Source organism: Bison bison, unplaced genomic scaffold, assembly GCF_000754665.1.
Source record: "Bison bison bison isolate TAMUID 2011002044 unplaced genomic scaffold, Bison_UMD1.0 scf7180017864221, whole genome shotgun sequence".
In the NCBI taxonomy this organism is placed as follows: domain Eukaryota; kingdom Metazoa; phylum Chordata; class Mammalia; order Artiodactyla; family Bovidae; genus Bison; species Bison bison.
In genome coordinates, this window is record NW_011494793.1 from 939,762 (window position 1) to 955,499 (window position 15,738).

The 15,738-nt window shown below is 53.5% G+C and overlaps 1 protein-coding gene across 1 annotated transcript in view; it reads left to right on the forward strand.

Moving 5' to 3' along the window:
• Nucleotides 1-305: 305 nt before the first annotated feature.
• SIN3B (SIN3 transcription regulator family member B) overlaps nucleotides 306-15,738 on the forward strand; it is a 43,899-nt gene continuing 28,466 nt past the window's right edge. Inside the window, exons 1-4 of the mRNA XM_010845607.1 lie at nucleotides 306-406; nucleotides 1,705-1,858; nucleotides 9,139-9,339; nucleotides 14,900-15,043. Coding sequence (XP_010843909.1) covers nucleotides 384-406; nucleotides 1,705-1,858; nucleotides 9,139-9,339; nucleotides 14,900-15,043 — 522 coding nt within the window. The 5' untranslated portion in view covers nucleotides 306-383. The remainder of the gene's footprint in view (nucleotides 407-1,704; nucleotides 1,859-9,138; nucleotides 9,340-14,899; nucleotides 15,044-15,738) is intronic.

Sequence of the window (15,738 nt, forward strand, 5' to 3'; positions counted from 1 at the left end):
GAGCGGCGCCCGCTGGGGTCGCTCGGGCTCCGGGGGCCACGAGAAACTGCCGGTGCATGTGAGTGGTGCCCCAGCCGTCCCTGGGGAACCCCGTCGTCCAGTCCCCGGAGGTTGGCGCCCCCTACCAGGGCCCCGCCCGACCCTGGCCCTGCGTCGGCCTCCGCTCCTCTGGGCCCTGGACCCGCGACTCCCTGCCTCCGCCCCTCGGAGCCCGGCCTGTACCCCTCCCGCCAGGGACCCCCGGCCCCGTCCCCTTCTACGCCGACCGCGGCCCACCAGGACCCTCCCCCTCCCCGCAGGTGGAAGACGCCCTCACCTACCTGGACCAGGTGAAGATCCGCTTCGGCAGCGATCCTGCCACTTACAATGGCTTCCTGGAAATCATGAAGGAGTTCAAGAGCCAGAGGTACCTGCGGGGCCCCTGCCCAGGGGGACGTCCCAGGGTACGCCCTGGGCCGCAGTGGGCCTGAGCGGAGTGGGAGCCACCACCCCTAGCTGACCCTCAATAGGGTGACCTTGCGCAGGTTATGACTTCTCAGAGCCTCAGTTCCTTCTTCCAAAAAACGGGACAGAAGGGTACCCTCCTTGTGGAGCTATTGTGGGGATTCCTGGAAGGAGGGCAGGGATGGGGTGAGGCGAGTGAGGCAGTCAGGCAAGCACAGGGTGAGATCCTGTCTTTACTCAGAATGTTGGGTTTTTTTAAGATAAATTTTGTTCGTTGGGGATTTTTTTTTAAATTTAGATTTTTTTCCCCTCCGCCAAGCACTACATGAAAATGTTACTTATCCTGATTAAGGAATGTTTTGGCACTCTCTCCCCCTCAAATCTTAATCCCCAAGGTGAGTGCCTCACTAGCCTCGCCCTCATCCCAGGCCTGCTTGGGAAATAACGCACATAAAATGCTTCATAAGGAACCTGGCACTTAGAAGGCATTTAAAACACATTAGCTGTTTTCATAGGCACAGAATCAGGGGGGTTAGAGATATATCGGGGACCTCCCGATCCCCTATCTTGTTTGACAGGGGGCTTGCTGAGACTTAGAGTGGGCCAGGGGTTCACCCAGATTCACGTTAGGAGCAGAGACGGGACCAGGACTCCATCCCTTCTGACTTAGATTCGTGAGTATCAGATCCACACTGTGCAGCTTTCCCAGAGGAAATAATAACGACAGGCCTCACCTGGTTTCCTTCCACAAGACCTTGGCCCTGACTGCAGCCCTGAGGGAGAATCCTGTCTCCTCTCTCCGTGAGCTGTTAAGCAGTTTCCATATTTGCAGGGCCTTTGACATTTATGCATTACCGTCAGTTGCTGGGAACAACTCCTGTGTCACAGCAGATCGCTAATTCGTATGAAGTGAATTTATCTCCCCGTTTAGAGGACTTGGCTTCCTGTCTCTTCTTGGAGCTCAGGATGTGCAGCTGGCTCTCCTGACATTTTCAGAACCTAGCGCACGTGCTTGCGGTTTTTTGGGAGCTGTGCTGTGTGCCTGTTGTGTGGGTTTTTGCCAGGAAGATACAGGGAGCCCAGGCCTGGCTGCCTTGGTGGTGGACCACTGTCTGCAGAGTCACACAGAGCACAGTTTAGGGTGCTTTGTTGTCTGTTGAGCAGCCTGTGTCCTGGGACGCTTAAGAGAGTCAGAAGTCAGCTCGGTTCCCAGTTTGCCCCCTAAGACTCTCCTGCCACTCCTGGTCTTCTTTGTTCCAGCATCGATACACCTGGCGTCATCCGACGAGTGTCGCAGCTCTTCCATGAACACCCTGACCTCATTGTTGGATTCAACGCTTTCCTTCCTCTTGGCTACAGAATAGACATTCCCAAGAATGGCAAGTTAAACATACAGTCGCCTCTGTCGAGCCAGGTATGCAGTGGTGTGAGTGATGTGGCCTCAGCACCGCCCACCCTGGCACTGGGGTACTCAGGCCAGGCAGCGTGTCTCGTGTGTTTTTCATTGGCAGGGAAGCAGGTGAAGGGCCGGTCTTCTTGAAATGCTTCTAGCACAAATCAAAATAAATCGAAACACCTTCCCCAGCAGCCTCTGCATCCCAAATTGATCCATTTGGCAGATTTAAATCAAGAGTGGGTGTGCCTGTATATGTTAGGGAGGCATTCTCCGAACATAGTTTTATGTCCAGTCACAATCAGAGATGTGGATGGACCTAGAGTCTGTCATAGAGAGTAAAGTAAGTCAGAAAGACAAAAACCAGTATCGTATATTAGTGCCTGTGTTAACATGTGAAATCTAGAAAAATAGGACAGATGAACCTAGTTCCAGGGCAGGAATAGAGACTCAGACGTAGAAAACGGACATGTGGACACAGTGAGGGAGGGGAAGGTGGGGTGAATTGGGAGATTAGGCTTGGCATAAATACACTACCATGTGTAAAACAGACAGATACTGGGAACTCTGGAATATAGCACAGGAGCTCAGCTCAGTGCTCTGTGATGACCTAGAGGGATGGGATGGGGCTGGAGTAGGAGGGAGGTCTAAGGGAGGGGATATGTGTGTGTGTGTGTGTGTGTGTGTGTGTGTGTGTGTATGTGTGTGTATAGCTGATTCACTTGGTTGTACAACAGAAACTTAACATTGTGAAGCAACTGTACTCTGATTAAAAAAAGATAATGGCAATCGGAGCCACCAAGGTCTGGGTTTGCAGCTCCCCCTCAGAGCGCTAGGCAGGCCATACTCGTGCTTGGGCCCGTGATCCCTCTGATCACCCTTGGCAGCACACGAAATCGAGCGGTGGAGATGCATGTGTGACCAGCCATCTTTATTGTTGATGTGCTTCATTTCCCTGCGGGCAGGACCATGGACTCAGCTCAGGCTTGTGGTCCCTTCTTTAAGTGACAGGTGGCACCCTCTTCTGTCTCTGCAGTCCTTTCTTCTTTGAGCTCACCAGACCCCCTGAGAAAAAGACTGTTTGAGCTTTACTTTTATAAGGTAGCCATTATCTTTTTCTCTCCTCGGTCCTGTTGCCATTTAGGGCATAACACATTGCTGGTGGCGTTGCTGGCCAGGGCATTGTGGGTGTTCAGCGGCATCCCCGGCCTCCACCCATAGGCCCTCACCCAGTCGAGACAGCCAAAAACAGATCTCCAGACAGAGCCACATGTCTCCTGGGAGCAAAATCACAGCATTGAGAAGCCCTGGTGTGACTGAACCAGCTCTTTGAACCACCTCCTCCTCCATCTCTGCCCGAGGGGTTTTTGCAGGGAAGCTAAAAATCTACCGTGAAGCATTTTGTAGGTTTCTCCTCTGTTGAAGGAGATTGCAGTTTCCTATCAATTAGGGAGTCAGGATTTGAAAAGAGAGCAGTGCAAGGCGACTTGGCAGTGGCGGGTCCCTCTCCGAGGGGGGCTAGTGCACACGTTCTGCCTTTTCTCTGCAAGGCAGTCTTGTCAGCACGTCAGCACCATAAGCAAGTCATCTCATTAAAGCTGAGGAGTGCGCCTCACTTTTAAAAAGGTACTTGAAAGCCTGGGGCCAAAAAAGCTACTATTTCATGTTTGCAAATGAAGCCCCAGGATCCAGAGGTAGTGCTTGTACCTCCAGATGATAAAAGCCTTAGCAGGGATTAACCTTCGGAACAGTCCCGGCTGGCGAGAAAAGCGAGCTCTTTGCAGCTGTGTGTGCGGGGGCACTTTGCTGAATCCGAGGCGCTGTGTAAACACTGGGTGTTGAAGAAAAAACTGGTGATCAAGCCCTAAATTGCACTCCCCATGTGGAATTTGCCTTTCTCTAGCCCCGTGGGAGTAACTGCTCCCAAGGCCGGATCTTCACTCGAGCCTCTCCTCTTCAATAGCCGCAGGGCTCCTGCTGCTCCCCAAGTGACTTCCAGACCTGTTGGAGAGATAAGGGGAACCGACCAGTCTTGTCTGCCCCCGGGGTGGATTTCGTGACTGCAGGCTTATTAACTCTGAAGAGGAGTTTGATGAGAACGTTCCCTTAACAGCTGCCTACCAGGGCTTTTCGGTCTTGCTGCAGCCTAGGAGCCGCCATGTGTGGGGCTGCCCGCCCCCCCGCCCGAGAGGTCCGTGCCCTTCATCCCCTCCGGTCACCCGCTGCCGTCTTGGTTTCAGTCATGTCTGTTTGCAGCCCTGCTTCCCGCCAGGCCCAAACCCCATGTCTTCTGAGCTTCCTAGAGGCCTTTTCAAGTCAGTGGTAGCCTGAGAACTTTCCAGGGCTCCCTGCTCACTAGTGCCATGGTGATTTTTTTTTTTAACTGGTTTTTCTGGCTTTACTGTACTGAAGAAACTTCTGTGTGTGTGTGTGCACGCGCGCGCATGTGTATGTGAATATTTTCCATTTCTACATCTCGTCATTAATGTTGTCAGCTATAGACAAGGAGAGAATGGTGGTTAAGCGCTAAGGAAGAGAAGTGGTAGCCTGTGGGGAGCCTTTTGTGCAGGGCTTCTCAGCCTTGCCGCTGGGGCCAAAGTGGTGTTCTTCATGGGCATGGGGCCCGTCCCACACTCTGCAGGCTGTTGAACAGCATCACTGGGCTGCACCCCCCTGATGCCAGTAGCACCCCGACCCCCACCCCCCGCCAGGTACGACAACCTTAAATGTCTCTTGATGTTGCCAAGTGTCCCCTGGGTTGGGAACAGAATCTCCCTGGTTGAGACACTGGCCTAAGGGAAAGATAAACAGACATGTGCCATGATGTGGGCAGCCTGCCCAGGAAGACCATCCCCTGGCTGCGGCCTTTGGGGCCAACACCTTTTTGGATCTGGTTGACTTTAGTTATAACATCACCTCCTCAAAGAGCTCCCCCTCCACCAATTCCCATCCCCAAGTCATTTTCACAGCATCCCGTTTTACATATTTCAAAATAGCATAGGAGAGCTAAGAAATAAAAAATGCACTGTTTCCTGTTGGTTTGCCTTCCCTGGCAGGTGGGGTCCTCCAGATCAGGCCTGACTTGTTCATGACTGTCCCCGTTCTGGACACCTGAAGGGCGAGGCCCCGGGGGAGAGTGGTGAATCTTGGCTGCCAGTTCTGCTCAGGATAGACCCTGCCTCTCGGGGCGGCTCCTCTGTACTTGTCCAAGATCACAGCTGCTTAGATGAACCTAAGAGATAAACCTTGAGGTGCGGTTTATAGTTTGGTGTTCCCTCTACATTCAAAGGGAGCCAGCTGCCTTCCCTCTGGGAAGGGTCATGCAGTGTCCATTCAGTCTCGAGGAGGCCACCTCTTGGCTTTATGTCTTAGTCATCCATGGGGCAGAGGTAGGCCACCTCCTCTGTGCCAGGCACTGGGGTTTGTTCAGATTCCGGGCTCTCCGGGCCCTTGCGTGGTTGAGGTGGGGGCTCATGCGAGACACGTACAGATGGGTGTGAGACGTGAGAGGGAGTTCAGCGCCACAAGTGAAAGATAGCAGAAGCCAGGCCTGGGGAGGCGTGGTGGGCGGAGGAAGGGGAGCAGGGGCCACGCCTGTGTCCTCTGGGGGAGGCTCTGTGGTAGGGGCGTGAAGGCCTGAGGTGGGAACGAGTGGGTATGCCTGAGAAAGCCAGGAAGCCGGTGGGGTCGGGACCTGAAGCAGAAGCTATAGGGGAGAGAGCCAGGAGCGTGAGAAGCCAGGGGAGAGTTCTGAAAAGGCCCCTCCAGCTGCCATGCCAGAAGTGGACTGGGGGGACAAGAGAAGATCTGGGAGGCTAGAGGGGGGCCCTGTGTGAGCCAGATGGAGTGGAGGGTACTGAGGACCAGGGGCGAGGTATCGGTGAAAGTGGGCAATCCAGGTGATGGCAGGATGCCTGCGGCTCTGGGTGGACGCAACACCCGCTGAGATGAGCAGTGGGGCAGGGGGCGGAGGGGGCCGCTGCTCCCTGTTGGGACGTCCCCTTGAGGGTCTCTTCAGTGCCAGGCAGGGCTGTGTGTGAGCACTCGGATGGACCAGGCGGCCGCGTATGGCAATTCCTTAGTGTCCAGCAGGCGTTTCTACTGTGCCTGGTCAAGGCCACCCACGGCAGGCAGAGCACACAAAGGCCTGGATTGTTCCAGAAAGTTTAGACCAGGGGTTGGCAAACTGTGGCCCACGGATCGAGCCAGCTTATGTTTGTATGGCTGGTAGCTTCTACATTTTTAAGATTGTGGTTAAAAAATTTTTTTTAATTGTGGTGATATTTACGTAACATAAAATTCAGCATTATAACTATTTTAATGTGTCCAATTTAGTGGCTTTTTAGTAAATTTACAATACTATGCAGCCACCACTAATTCCAGAACATTTTATTACCCCAGAAAGAAACATGGACCTCCTCAGCCCCATCTTTCACACCTCCCCGCCCCTGGCAGCCACTAATCTGCTTTCTGTCTATATAGGTTTTCCTGTTCCGAATACTTCGTATAAATGCAGTCATGTACTGTATGTCTTTTTGCGTCTGGGCTTCCTTCTCTCAGCGTTGTGTTTTTGAAGGTCATCCATGTTGTATTGGGGCTTCCCCAGTGGCTCAGCGGTAAAGAATCCACCTGGAATGCAGGAGACCCTGAGTCAGGAAGATACCCTGGGGAAGGGAATGGCAACCCACTGTAGTGTTCTTGCCCAGAGAATTCCATGGACAGAGGAACCTGGCAGGCTACAGTCCATGGGGTTGCAGAGAGCTGGGCATGACTTTAGCAGATCACAACAGCAGCAACATGTTGTACCAGCACTTCATTCCTTTTTAAGGCTGAATAATATTCCACTGCATAAACGGAACACATTTTGTTCATTCATTCATCACTTGATGGACACGAGGGTTGTTTCCACCTTTTGACAATTGTGAACAGCGCTGCTGTGAACAAACATAAGGATTTGCTTGAGCACTTGTGTTTGGTTCTTTGGTGGATACCTAGGAGTGGAATTGCTCAGTCACCTGGGGACCACGTTTAACTTGCTGAAGAATCACTGGACTGTTGGCCGCAGTGGTTGGACCATTACCGTCTGCCCTTTCTTGTGGAGCCCTGGTCTGCAGGGGTGGTTCTCCGTCTTATCACCGTAACTCACTTCCAAGAACTGGAGGAGGCACATGGTGCTTAAAAATGCCCCCTTATACTGGTGGGAAAGGAGCCCCCAGTGAACACACAGCCTCCTCTGAAACCATCCTGGGCTCCACGGCTGCTCCCTCCCCCTGTCCCTGCTCAGCTATTCCCACCCACAAACCTGTGTACCACAGAGGAACACAGGATCAGATCTCTGTTAGTTTAAGTGAAAGGTGATCAGGAGGAGCATCCCCAAAGTGATTTAGAACCAATTCCAGTGCCGGGGAGAAACAGTACTAAAGAGTTGTGACTGCTCTAGGTCTCTTGTGTCTCTGTTTTCCTTGGCTTCCTAGAGTTGCCTCTGCACCCACCCCAGCCCCACATTCACCCCCACCCGAACCCCAGATTTGTATCTCAGAGTTCTGACCCTCAGTGTCTCAGAATATGATTGTATCTGGAGATAGGATCTTGGCAGAGATGATTAGGTAAAATGGGGCCGTTAGGATGAGCCTTGATGCAGGCTGACTGTGGTCCTTACAAGGAAGAAATGTGGACACGGGGAGTACCCTCAAGGATCTGTGCGCGCAGAGGGGCAGCCCTGTGAGGACGCAGCAGGAAGGAGGGGCAGGTGTCCAGCCAGGAGGCCTCAGGAGAGGCTGCTGACCCCTTGAGCTTGGACCTCCAGCCTCCAGAACTGTGGGGAGGCGGTGTCTGTTGTTGCCGCTGCCCAGCAGCCCTGGTGCACCAGTGGACCCACTCGGGTGCTGGCGGTGTGCCTGCTGGAGGCGGCGGCAGTGTGCCTGGAGCCCCCTGGAGTCCAGGGTCAGCTGCAGGTGCCAGGGGATTTCACCCGGTCATCCCCAACTGTGGATGAAGCCCACTCTCTTCGAAGCACTGCTCCAGGCACTGGGGATACAGCTATGTCCAAAAGAGAATCCCTGCTCCCCTGGAGTCTCCCTGCAGCTCAAGGCTGGACAGACAGTAAAATAAGTAAAATGTGTCACCTGTAGGAAAGTGGTATGTGCCGTGGAGAAAAAGAGCAAGAAAGGGGCTCAAAGTGCTAGGAGATGAGGTCTAGAAGATTCCCTGAAAGGGGTTGTGTATGCAAAGACCTAAAGCCGAACCAGAGGGTTCCGGACCTGCCCGAGACCCGGGCGGGGACCCGCAGGAAGCCGAGGGTCAGTCCTGACAGCCCAGCTGTGGTCAGTGGCAGAGCGAGGCCGTCCTCAGGTGGTGGTTCAGTCGCTAAGTCGTGCACGACTCTTCGACCCCACGGACTGCAGCACACCAGGCTTTCATGTCCTCAGCTATCCCCTGGAGTTTGCTCGGGTTCCTGTCCGTTGAGTTGGTGATGCCATCCAACCATCTCATTCTGTGCTGCCCTCTTCTCCTTTTGCCTTCAGTCCTGACATCCTCAGGACCACACGTGAAATTCCAGTCTAAAGGCGGAAACGTCGCCTCCTTTGTGGGGTGGTCCTGCCCCGCTGTGAGTTAGGATTCCAGCTTCTAGGAGAGAGGGACATGTGTCTGTTTTTTATTTGTATTTATGTTGACAGAAAAGCATGTAAATGGAGAGCATGCTTGATGGCTGCTCAGGGCCCATCAGTCTTCTCTCATGTCTTGCCCCGGGCTTAGCACCGGAAGTCCCACAGCCCTGGGCAGCCTGGACAGGGGGCCATCCCCACCTGCGGGGTCCCAGTCTCCTGCCTGCTGACAGCGAGTAGCTTTCACACCTGAAAACAGTCTTGCTGGAATGGACTGGCCAGAGGTGGGGGAAGACTGTTATAAACGGCCCAGAATTGTGCTCCGAAAAGGATTAAACCATCCACTCTTCTTAGTTTTCTCGTGAATGCTAATTTTTCAAAGTGTGGAGTGTGCATCATGGTTTCGTGGTCTTTGAGTCTGTTAGAAGGGTCGGGCAGAGGTGAGTTGCTGAGGCTCCCAGGAATGCACGGGCACTCGGAAGGCTGAGGTGGGGCTCCGTGTCTCCCCGTTTGCGTGCCCCGTCTCTGCTTCCCTCTCTTCAGGCCCCCAGAAGTAAACTTTTTCTGTATCGAAGGAAAAGACTCGGCCCTGTGCTAAGTTTTGCCTGCTCCCGCGCACAGCAGCTCAGTCTGGTGTTTCTCACAACCTGCTCCCCTGTCGGGCCCGACAGTAACTCGCTGTCGTACTGTTGCCAGGAGAACTCGCACAGCCACAGTGACTGTGCGGAGAGCGTGAAGCAGCAGACGCTGTACAAGGAGGACAAGCCCCAGGTGCCCTTGGAGTCCGATTCCGTGGAATTCAACAATGCCATCAGCTACGTGAACAAAATTAAGACCCGCTTTCTGGACCACCCGGAAATCTACAGGTCCTTCCTGGAGATACTGCACACTTACCAGGTAAGAAGACTTGGGCCACGCTTCTCTGCGGGTGTGGGCGTCATCGTTCAGTGTCACGTGCGTCGGAAGCATTCAGATTTTCTCCATGAATTCCTGTAAAATTCTGATCAGCTCTTTTTTTTTTCTGAGTTAATTTCATTTCCTGCTGTGGTAGAGTATATATGTAAAAGCTAACCGTTTTTAAGTGTATGATTCAGTGGTGGTAAGTACTGTACAGTCACACTCGTGTGCAGCCATCAGCGTCATGCATTTCCAGAACGTCTTCATCTTTCTGAATTGAAACTGTGTCCCCATTAAACTCTTAGAACTCCCCCTTCCTCCCTCCCCAGCCCCTGGCACCCAGCCTTCTACTTCCTGTCTCTGAGTCTGGCTCTGCCGGGGCCTCCTGTGAGTAGCTTTGTATCTGTCCTTCTGGCTCGTCACTTAGCGCGACGCCCGTGAGGTCTGTCCCTGCTGTACATGTGTCAGAATGGCCTTCTTTTTGAGGCGGAGTATTACTGCATTGTATGGCCTGGCCTCGTTTTCTTTCTCCATTCATCCATCAGCGGACACTTGGGTGGCTTCCCGCTTACGGCCACTGTGAATAGCGCTGCTCTGAACAGGAGTGTACCTGTTGGTGTTCTGTGTAGGTCTGCTTCTAATTTGCTCTCTGAGGCACCTCTGCAGCCTCTTTGGGAAACACACATTAGAGGATTAAAGAACCGCCACCCCCACCCCTGCAAGAAGACAGTTTTCCTTTTATAAAATGGCTTAGTTATTATGTAGACAATAGAACTACCCTTTATTTATGCTGATTACAACTGGGCCTTGCGCCAGGTACTAGGTCAACAGAGACGAATGGTTGCCATTGCCTACGAGTTCAGTTTAGTGCGAAGGAGAGGTTTGTCAGCGCTGAAGGTTGCTGACCCCGTGAGGGGTCAGGGAGAAACTACTCAGGTTGAATGTCTTTTAATATTTAGTTAATTACTTCGGCTGCATTGGGACTTGGTTGTGGATCTCGGTCTTCAGTAGGATCTATCACTGCCACACGCAGACTCCAGTTGCGGCCTGCAGGCTTGGTTAACTCTGTGGCAGGTGGGATCTTAGTTCCTGCATCACAAAGGGGATTCTTAACTACTGGACCACCAGGGAAGCCCCTCAGGTTGAATCTTAACAAATCAGTCAGAACCATCAGGTGAAAGACAGAGTCTCTCTCGGCCCTGGGCACGGCCTATGCAAAGGCCTGGGGGCCTGAGCGGGCAGCTGGCTTCAGGGAAATTGGCAGGGAGTACAGGCAGGCCAGTGGCAAGGGGCATCGGTGTCATGCAAGGAGTTCAGACATCATCTGTGCGCAGACATGGAGTCTCTGCTGCTTTTTGTTTTTGTAACCAACAGAACCCATTAAAAAAAAAATGTTTATTTTCATTTATTTATTTGGCTGCGCCCTGTCGTAGATCTTTGTTGTAGCGTGTAGTTGCGGCATAGACTTTTTAGTTGTGGTTTGTGGGATCTAGTTCCCCGACCAGGGATTGAACCCCAGCCTCCTGCCTTGGGAGCACGGAGTCTTAGCAATTGGACCACCAGGGAAGTCCCAAGGACTCACTTTTAAAAGTGAAGTCTTATGCACAACCTTAATAAGAGAAATAAAGAAGTGAGATTCCTTTCCGCGTAAATGTTGATGAGATGAACAGCATTTGCTTCCTGCAAACCCAGTGGAGCTACTTCGACGGCCTAAACGTCCGCGGGCACTGGTGCTGACGTCATGCGTGGCCCGCAGCCTCACATCCAGCGTCTGCACGGGCCTTGCACAGCATCAAGAACTTCCTGCTTCCCACAGAGAGGTGGTTGCACGTGGCAGCTCTGAACACCAGTCTGTTTGCAACCATGGGGGTTTATGGGTCTTACACAGATTGCGTGGGGTCCAAACATCTCAGGGGCAAGAAGGATCATTAGAGGGAAGGCCAGGAGATATCTGTTCTGTTGATGGGAGTTGAGCAGAGACGTTAGACTAACTTAACCAAGGTCGTAGCGAAGGGCTGCAGGTTGATTTGGAGAATGCGTGAGGGGGAAGGTTACAGCTCAGCCTTCTCCAGCCACAGCCACAGGAGTCAGTTGGAAATGCAGCCGCTTGGGCCTCCACTCCAGGTTCTGCCTGGCACCGGCTTTTCCAGCAAGCACCCTGGCAACAGGGACCATCCATTTCTTCAAGAGGAGCTGGCAGTGTGAATTTCTATGTGAGTTATTCTGATTTTAGAACATTGGCTCAGATTTTTTTTAATTTACGTAATCTATCTTTGGCCGCCCTGGTTCCTGGTCGCCGTTCGGGCTTTCTTGGGTTGCGGTGAGCGGGCGCTGCTCTTCGTTGTGGTGCACGGGCCTCTCATTGAGTGGCCTCTCTCGTTGCAGAGCACGGGCTTTAGGGTGCTTGGGCTCAGTAGTTGCGACCCGTGGGCTTCGTTGCCCCACGGCATGTGGAATCTTCCTGGACCAGGGATCAGACCTGTGTTCCCTGGATTGGCATGCAGATTCTTAACCACTGGACCGCCAGGGAAGTCTGGGTTTGAATTTTTTTTAAGACATTGTGAGGCCAAAGTGGCTCTAGAGTAAATTTAGCCACATGTTACTTTTTTTTTTTTTAAATCTGTTGAGCCTTGATTCGGATCTTAGCTGTGACCCCTGCCCTTCAGAGCCCTTTTGCTCACCACCCTGAACCTTGGGGTTCCAATCCATAAAATGGCTATAAAGCTGGTGGTGCCGACCCAATTAAACGTGGTTCACTGAGGTCACTGATTGTAGCACAGTGCTTGCCTCAGGTCACTGGAGGGGAGTGGGTTCCCTGACACAGCCTCCTACATGGGTTGTGTGCCTGGACAGGCACAGCCAGCTCTGCCCTGACGTCACCAGGGTGACCGCACTCTGTACATACGCCCCGGCCACAGGGCTTTTGGGAAAATGGGTTCAGGGCACGACACTCAAAAACTGTGTCGGCCACACACTGACAGAAAAAAGGTACTGGGCCTTTTCTGGTGGTCCGGGGGTTGAGAGTCTGCCTGCCAATGCGGGGGACACAGGTTCAACCCCTGGTCCGGGAGGAACTCACATGCCCCAGGGCAGTTAAGCCCGGGTGCCGCACCTGCTGAGCCCACATGCCTTAGAAGCCCGCGTGGTCCACAACGAGAAAAGCCACTGCCATGGAAGCCAGAGTGCCGCAGCTAGAGAGGAGCCCCCGCCCGCAGAAGCTAGAGGATGCCCATGCGCAGCAACAAAGACCACAGCCAACAAAATGTATGGACATAGGCACCTACTAGGAACCGGTAGCACCATGTACTCTCCTTAGATGGCTGAGAGTGATGTGAACATTGTAACACTTGACCTTGGAGAAGACCTGAGGTTCACCTGTGGACATGGGTGGGGGAAGGTTGCAGCCTGCGGGTCACTGTGAGGTACCAGGAGGGAGTTTCCTAAAGTGTGATGGGAGGATGTCGCCCCAGATTGGAAGGGTGGCTCCTGACAGTCGAGGGAGGGTGTGTGCGTGTCGGGTGGCGTGCATTTCCTGCATGGCCTGGCTCAGCCAGGTATACTTCTCCACACACACCCCTTGTTACTCCTGGGCAAAATCCTGTCTTATTAGCGAATGCAGAATCCACACCACGCTCAGATCATTCTTTAGCATTTGTCCCAAACAGATGTCTGTTTAAAACAGGCCTTGGAGCATGGCTGACTCTTTCTGTGGGAAAATTTACAGGCAGTACATCCCCACATTAGAGAGTGTGCCCCCGTCACATGATCGTAGATGGCGCCAGGCTTCCCTCTGCCAGTGGCACCAGGCTTTCTTTGCACCTTGTAATGAGAGCGCCCAGCTCCCCACCGCCTGCACAGAGATCACCATCACTCACTCAATCTGATGAGCAAAAATGCTCTCACCATGTTGGCGCTCAGTCGTGCCCGACTCGTGGTGACCCCATGGACTGTAGCCCAGCAGGCACCTCTGTCCATAGAATTCTCCAGGCAAGAATACTGAAGCTGGGTTGCCATTTCCTCCTTCAGGGAATCTTCCCCACCCAGGTATTGAACCCTAGCCTCTTGAGTCTCCTGCATTGGCAGGAGCCACCTGCTGTGATGCTGTTTTAAATTGTATTTCTTCAAACATCACTTAGTCTGATCACTGTTTTATGTGCATAGGAATGATTTGTATTTGTCCTCTGAGCTGAGTGATCTTTGCCTGTTTTTTCCTTTGGTCTTCAAGTGTCCCAGTGACTTGGGGCAGGGTAGGGTGGAGGCAGTTTTTCCTCCCTCCTAACTAGGTGCTCTGTGTGCCAGGATTTGGAAAGTACCTCTCCTTGAGGGGTGGAGCGGGCCGAGAGGGGAGAGCGAGCCGAGGGCTCTCATTCCTGTCTCTCCCCCTTTGCAGCTCCGGCAGGGGATGTCGAAGCCTTGTCGTGCTGCTTGCTCTGTCATGTTCTGGCTGTGAAGTTGATAGGGACTAACTTTTTTTTTAATTCACTCTTCTTTTTTTTTTTTGGCTACTGGGTTTTTTTTGTTTTTTTTACTTTTTATTTTAATTGAAGGAAAATTGCTTTACGGAATTTTGTTGTTTTCTGCCGAGTATCAACACGAATCAGCCATAGGTATATACACGTCCCCTCCCCTCCCTCGTGACCCACTCTCCCATCCGGGTTTTCGATGCTGTGCCCAGGCTTTCTCCAGTTGTGTGAGCAGAGGCTGCTCTCTAAAGGCGGTGCGCTGGCTTCTCATCATGGTGGCTCCTCTTGTTCCGGAGCATAGTCTGCAGGCGCGCCAGCTTCAGTGGTGTGCCGCACAGACCTCACGTAGGGTTTTCCCAGGTCAGGGATCAAAGCCGTCTCCTGCATTGGGAGGCAGGTTCTTACCACAGCGCCAACAGGGAAGTCCAAGAACTGACTTCTGACAGCTAACTTGCGTTCTCCTTGCCCCTTCCTGCCCTCCCAACCTGCAACCCCTCTGGTCTTTATCCTGTTGTCTTAAGCTCCAGGTCAAGCCATCTCCTTTCCGGGGCCTTGGTGACCCTGGGAGAACAAGTCCCTTAACGTGCAGGCCCTTCCTGTTCTTCTTCGCCCTCTGCCTCTTCCAGACCCACCGCTAGCTCATTTCCCCTGCCCAGCAGGACGAGGCCCCTTGCCCTTGGGAGCACTGTGGGTTCGCCGTTGACCTTGCCCTTCCCCAGCCTCTGCTCAGCAGTGCTGCTCGAGGGCTGAGGCAGGGTCCTTCCCTGACCTTGCCTCTCCCACATTGCCTCCACGTTCCCAGCTCTGACCCCATCCATGGCTGGGGCTCAGGCCAAGTTGTGCAGCAGGGTCAAGATGCAAGCACACGGGGCTGTTCTTCAGAGCCGGTGGAAGGGGAGTAGTTGGGGAGTAACCCGAGGTGGCAGCGGGCTGGGCCCCTCTCTCCTGGTGGCAGCAGTCAGGGGCTCTGCCCGCCGAGTCTGTCTTTTGTGAATCGTCTCTCTCTCCTCCACGATGGGATGCCTGAATGTCCCAGCCTAGGGTGTCTCCTGGCTCCTTGGCTAACGACTTGTTTTCCTTTTCCTGAAAATCGACAGAAGGAGCAGCTGAGCACGAAGGGCCGTCCCTTCCGAGGCATGTCTGAAGAGGAGGTATTTACTGAGGTGGCCAACCTTTTCCGCGGCCAGGAGGACCTGCTCTCCGAGTTTGGACAGTTCCTGCCTGAAGCCAAGCGGTCCCTGGTGAGTACAGAGCACCCACCCCCATCTGGGGCCACGTTCCCAGCCAGAACCCCATACCTCAGTGCAGCCTTCAGGCCAGGCTGGGTTTATCCACTCCCCAGAGACACTGGCTTGCCCCTGAAGCCACACCCAGTGCAGCCACCCATGGGCCCCGAGTGCAGGCTCCAAGCCCTCATTGACCTGGAGCAGGTCCTCCGGAGGGCTTCTCTGGACCGAGAGCAGCGGGTGCTGAGGGTGGTTTGAGGGGCAGAGAGTCTTCCGATGGAGACCTGCCCGTAACCGGAGCCTGTGGTGCAGGAGGGGTCAGGCTCACTGCCTGCCTGTGCGGAGGGACCGAGTGGACGTGGGCTGAGGCTCAGCAGTGCCTGGGCGGGGGCATAGACCCGGGAGCGGAAGAGGGGCCTGGGATGGGGAGTTCGGGAGCACAGACTGCACCGTCAGCCTTTCCCTCTCTGCTGTGGCCTGAGGCCTGCCAAGTTGCCTTTTCCATTTCCTCCTCTTCTTTTTCTTTTCTTGCGAACTTAACAGGTTTCAGAAAAAAATTGAAGGAAAGTTCATGTAACACGACGTTCACCGTTTTAAAATGCGCAGTTCAGTAGTGTTAGGGTTTTCATAGTGTTGTGCAGCCGTCACCTGTGTCTGGTTGCAGAACGTTCCCAGCGCCCGTTAGCAGTCACTCCCCATGCTTTCCTCTT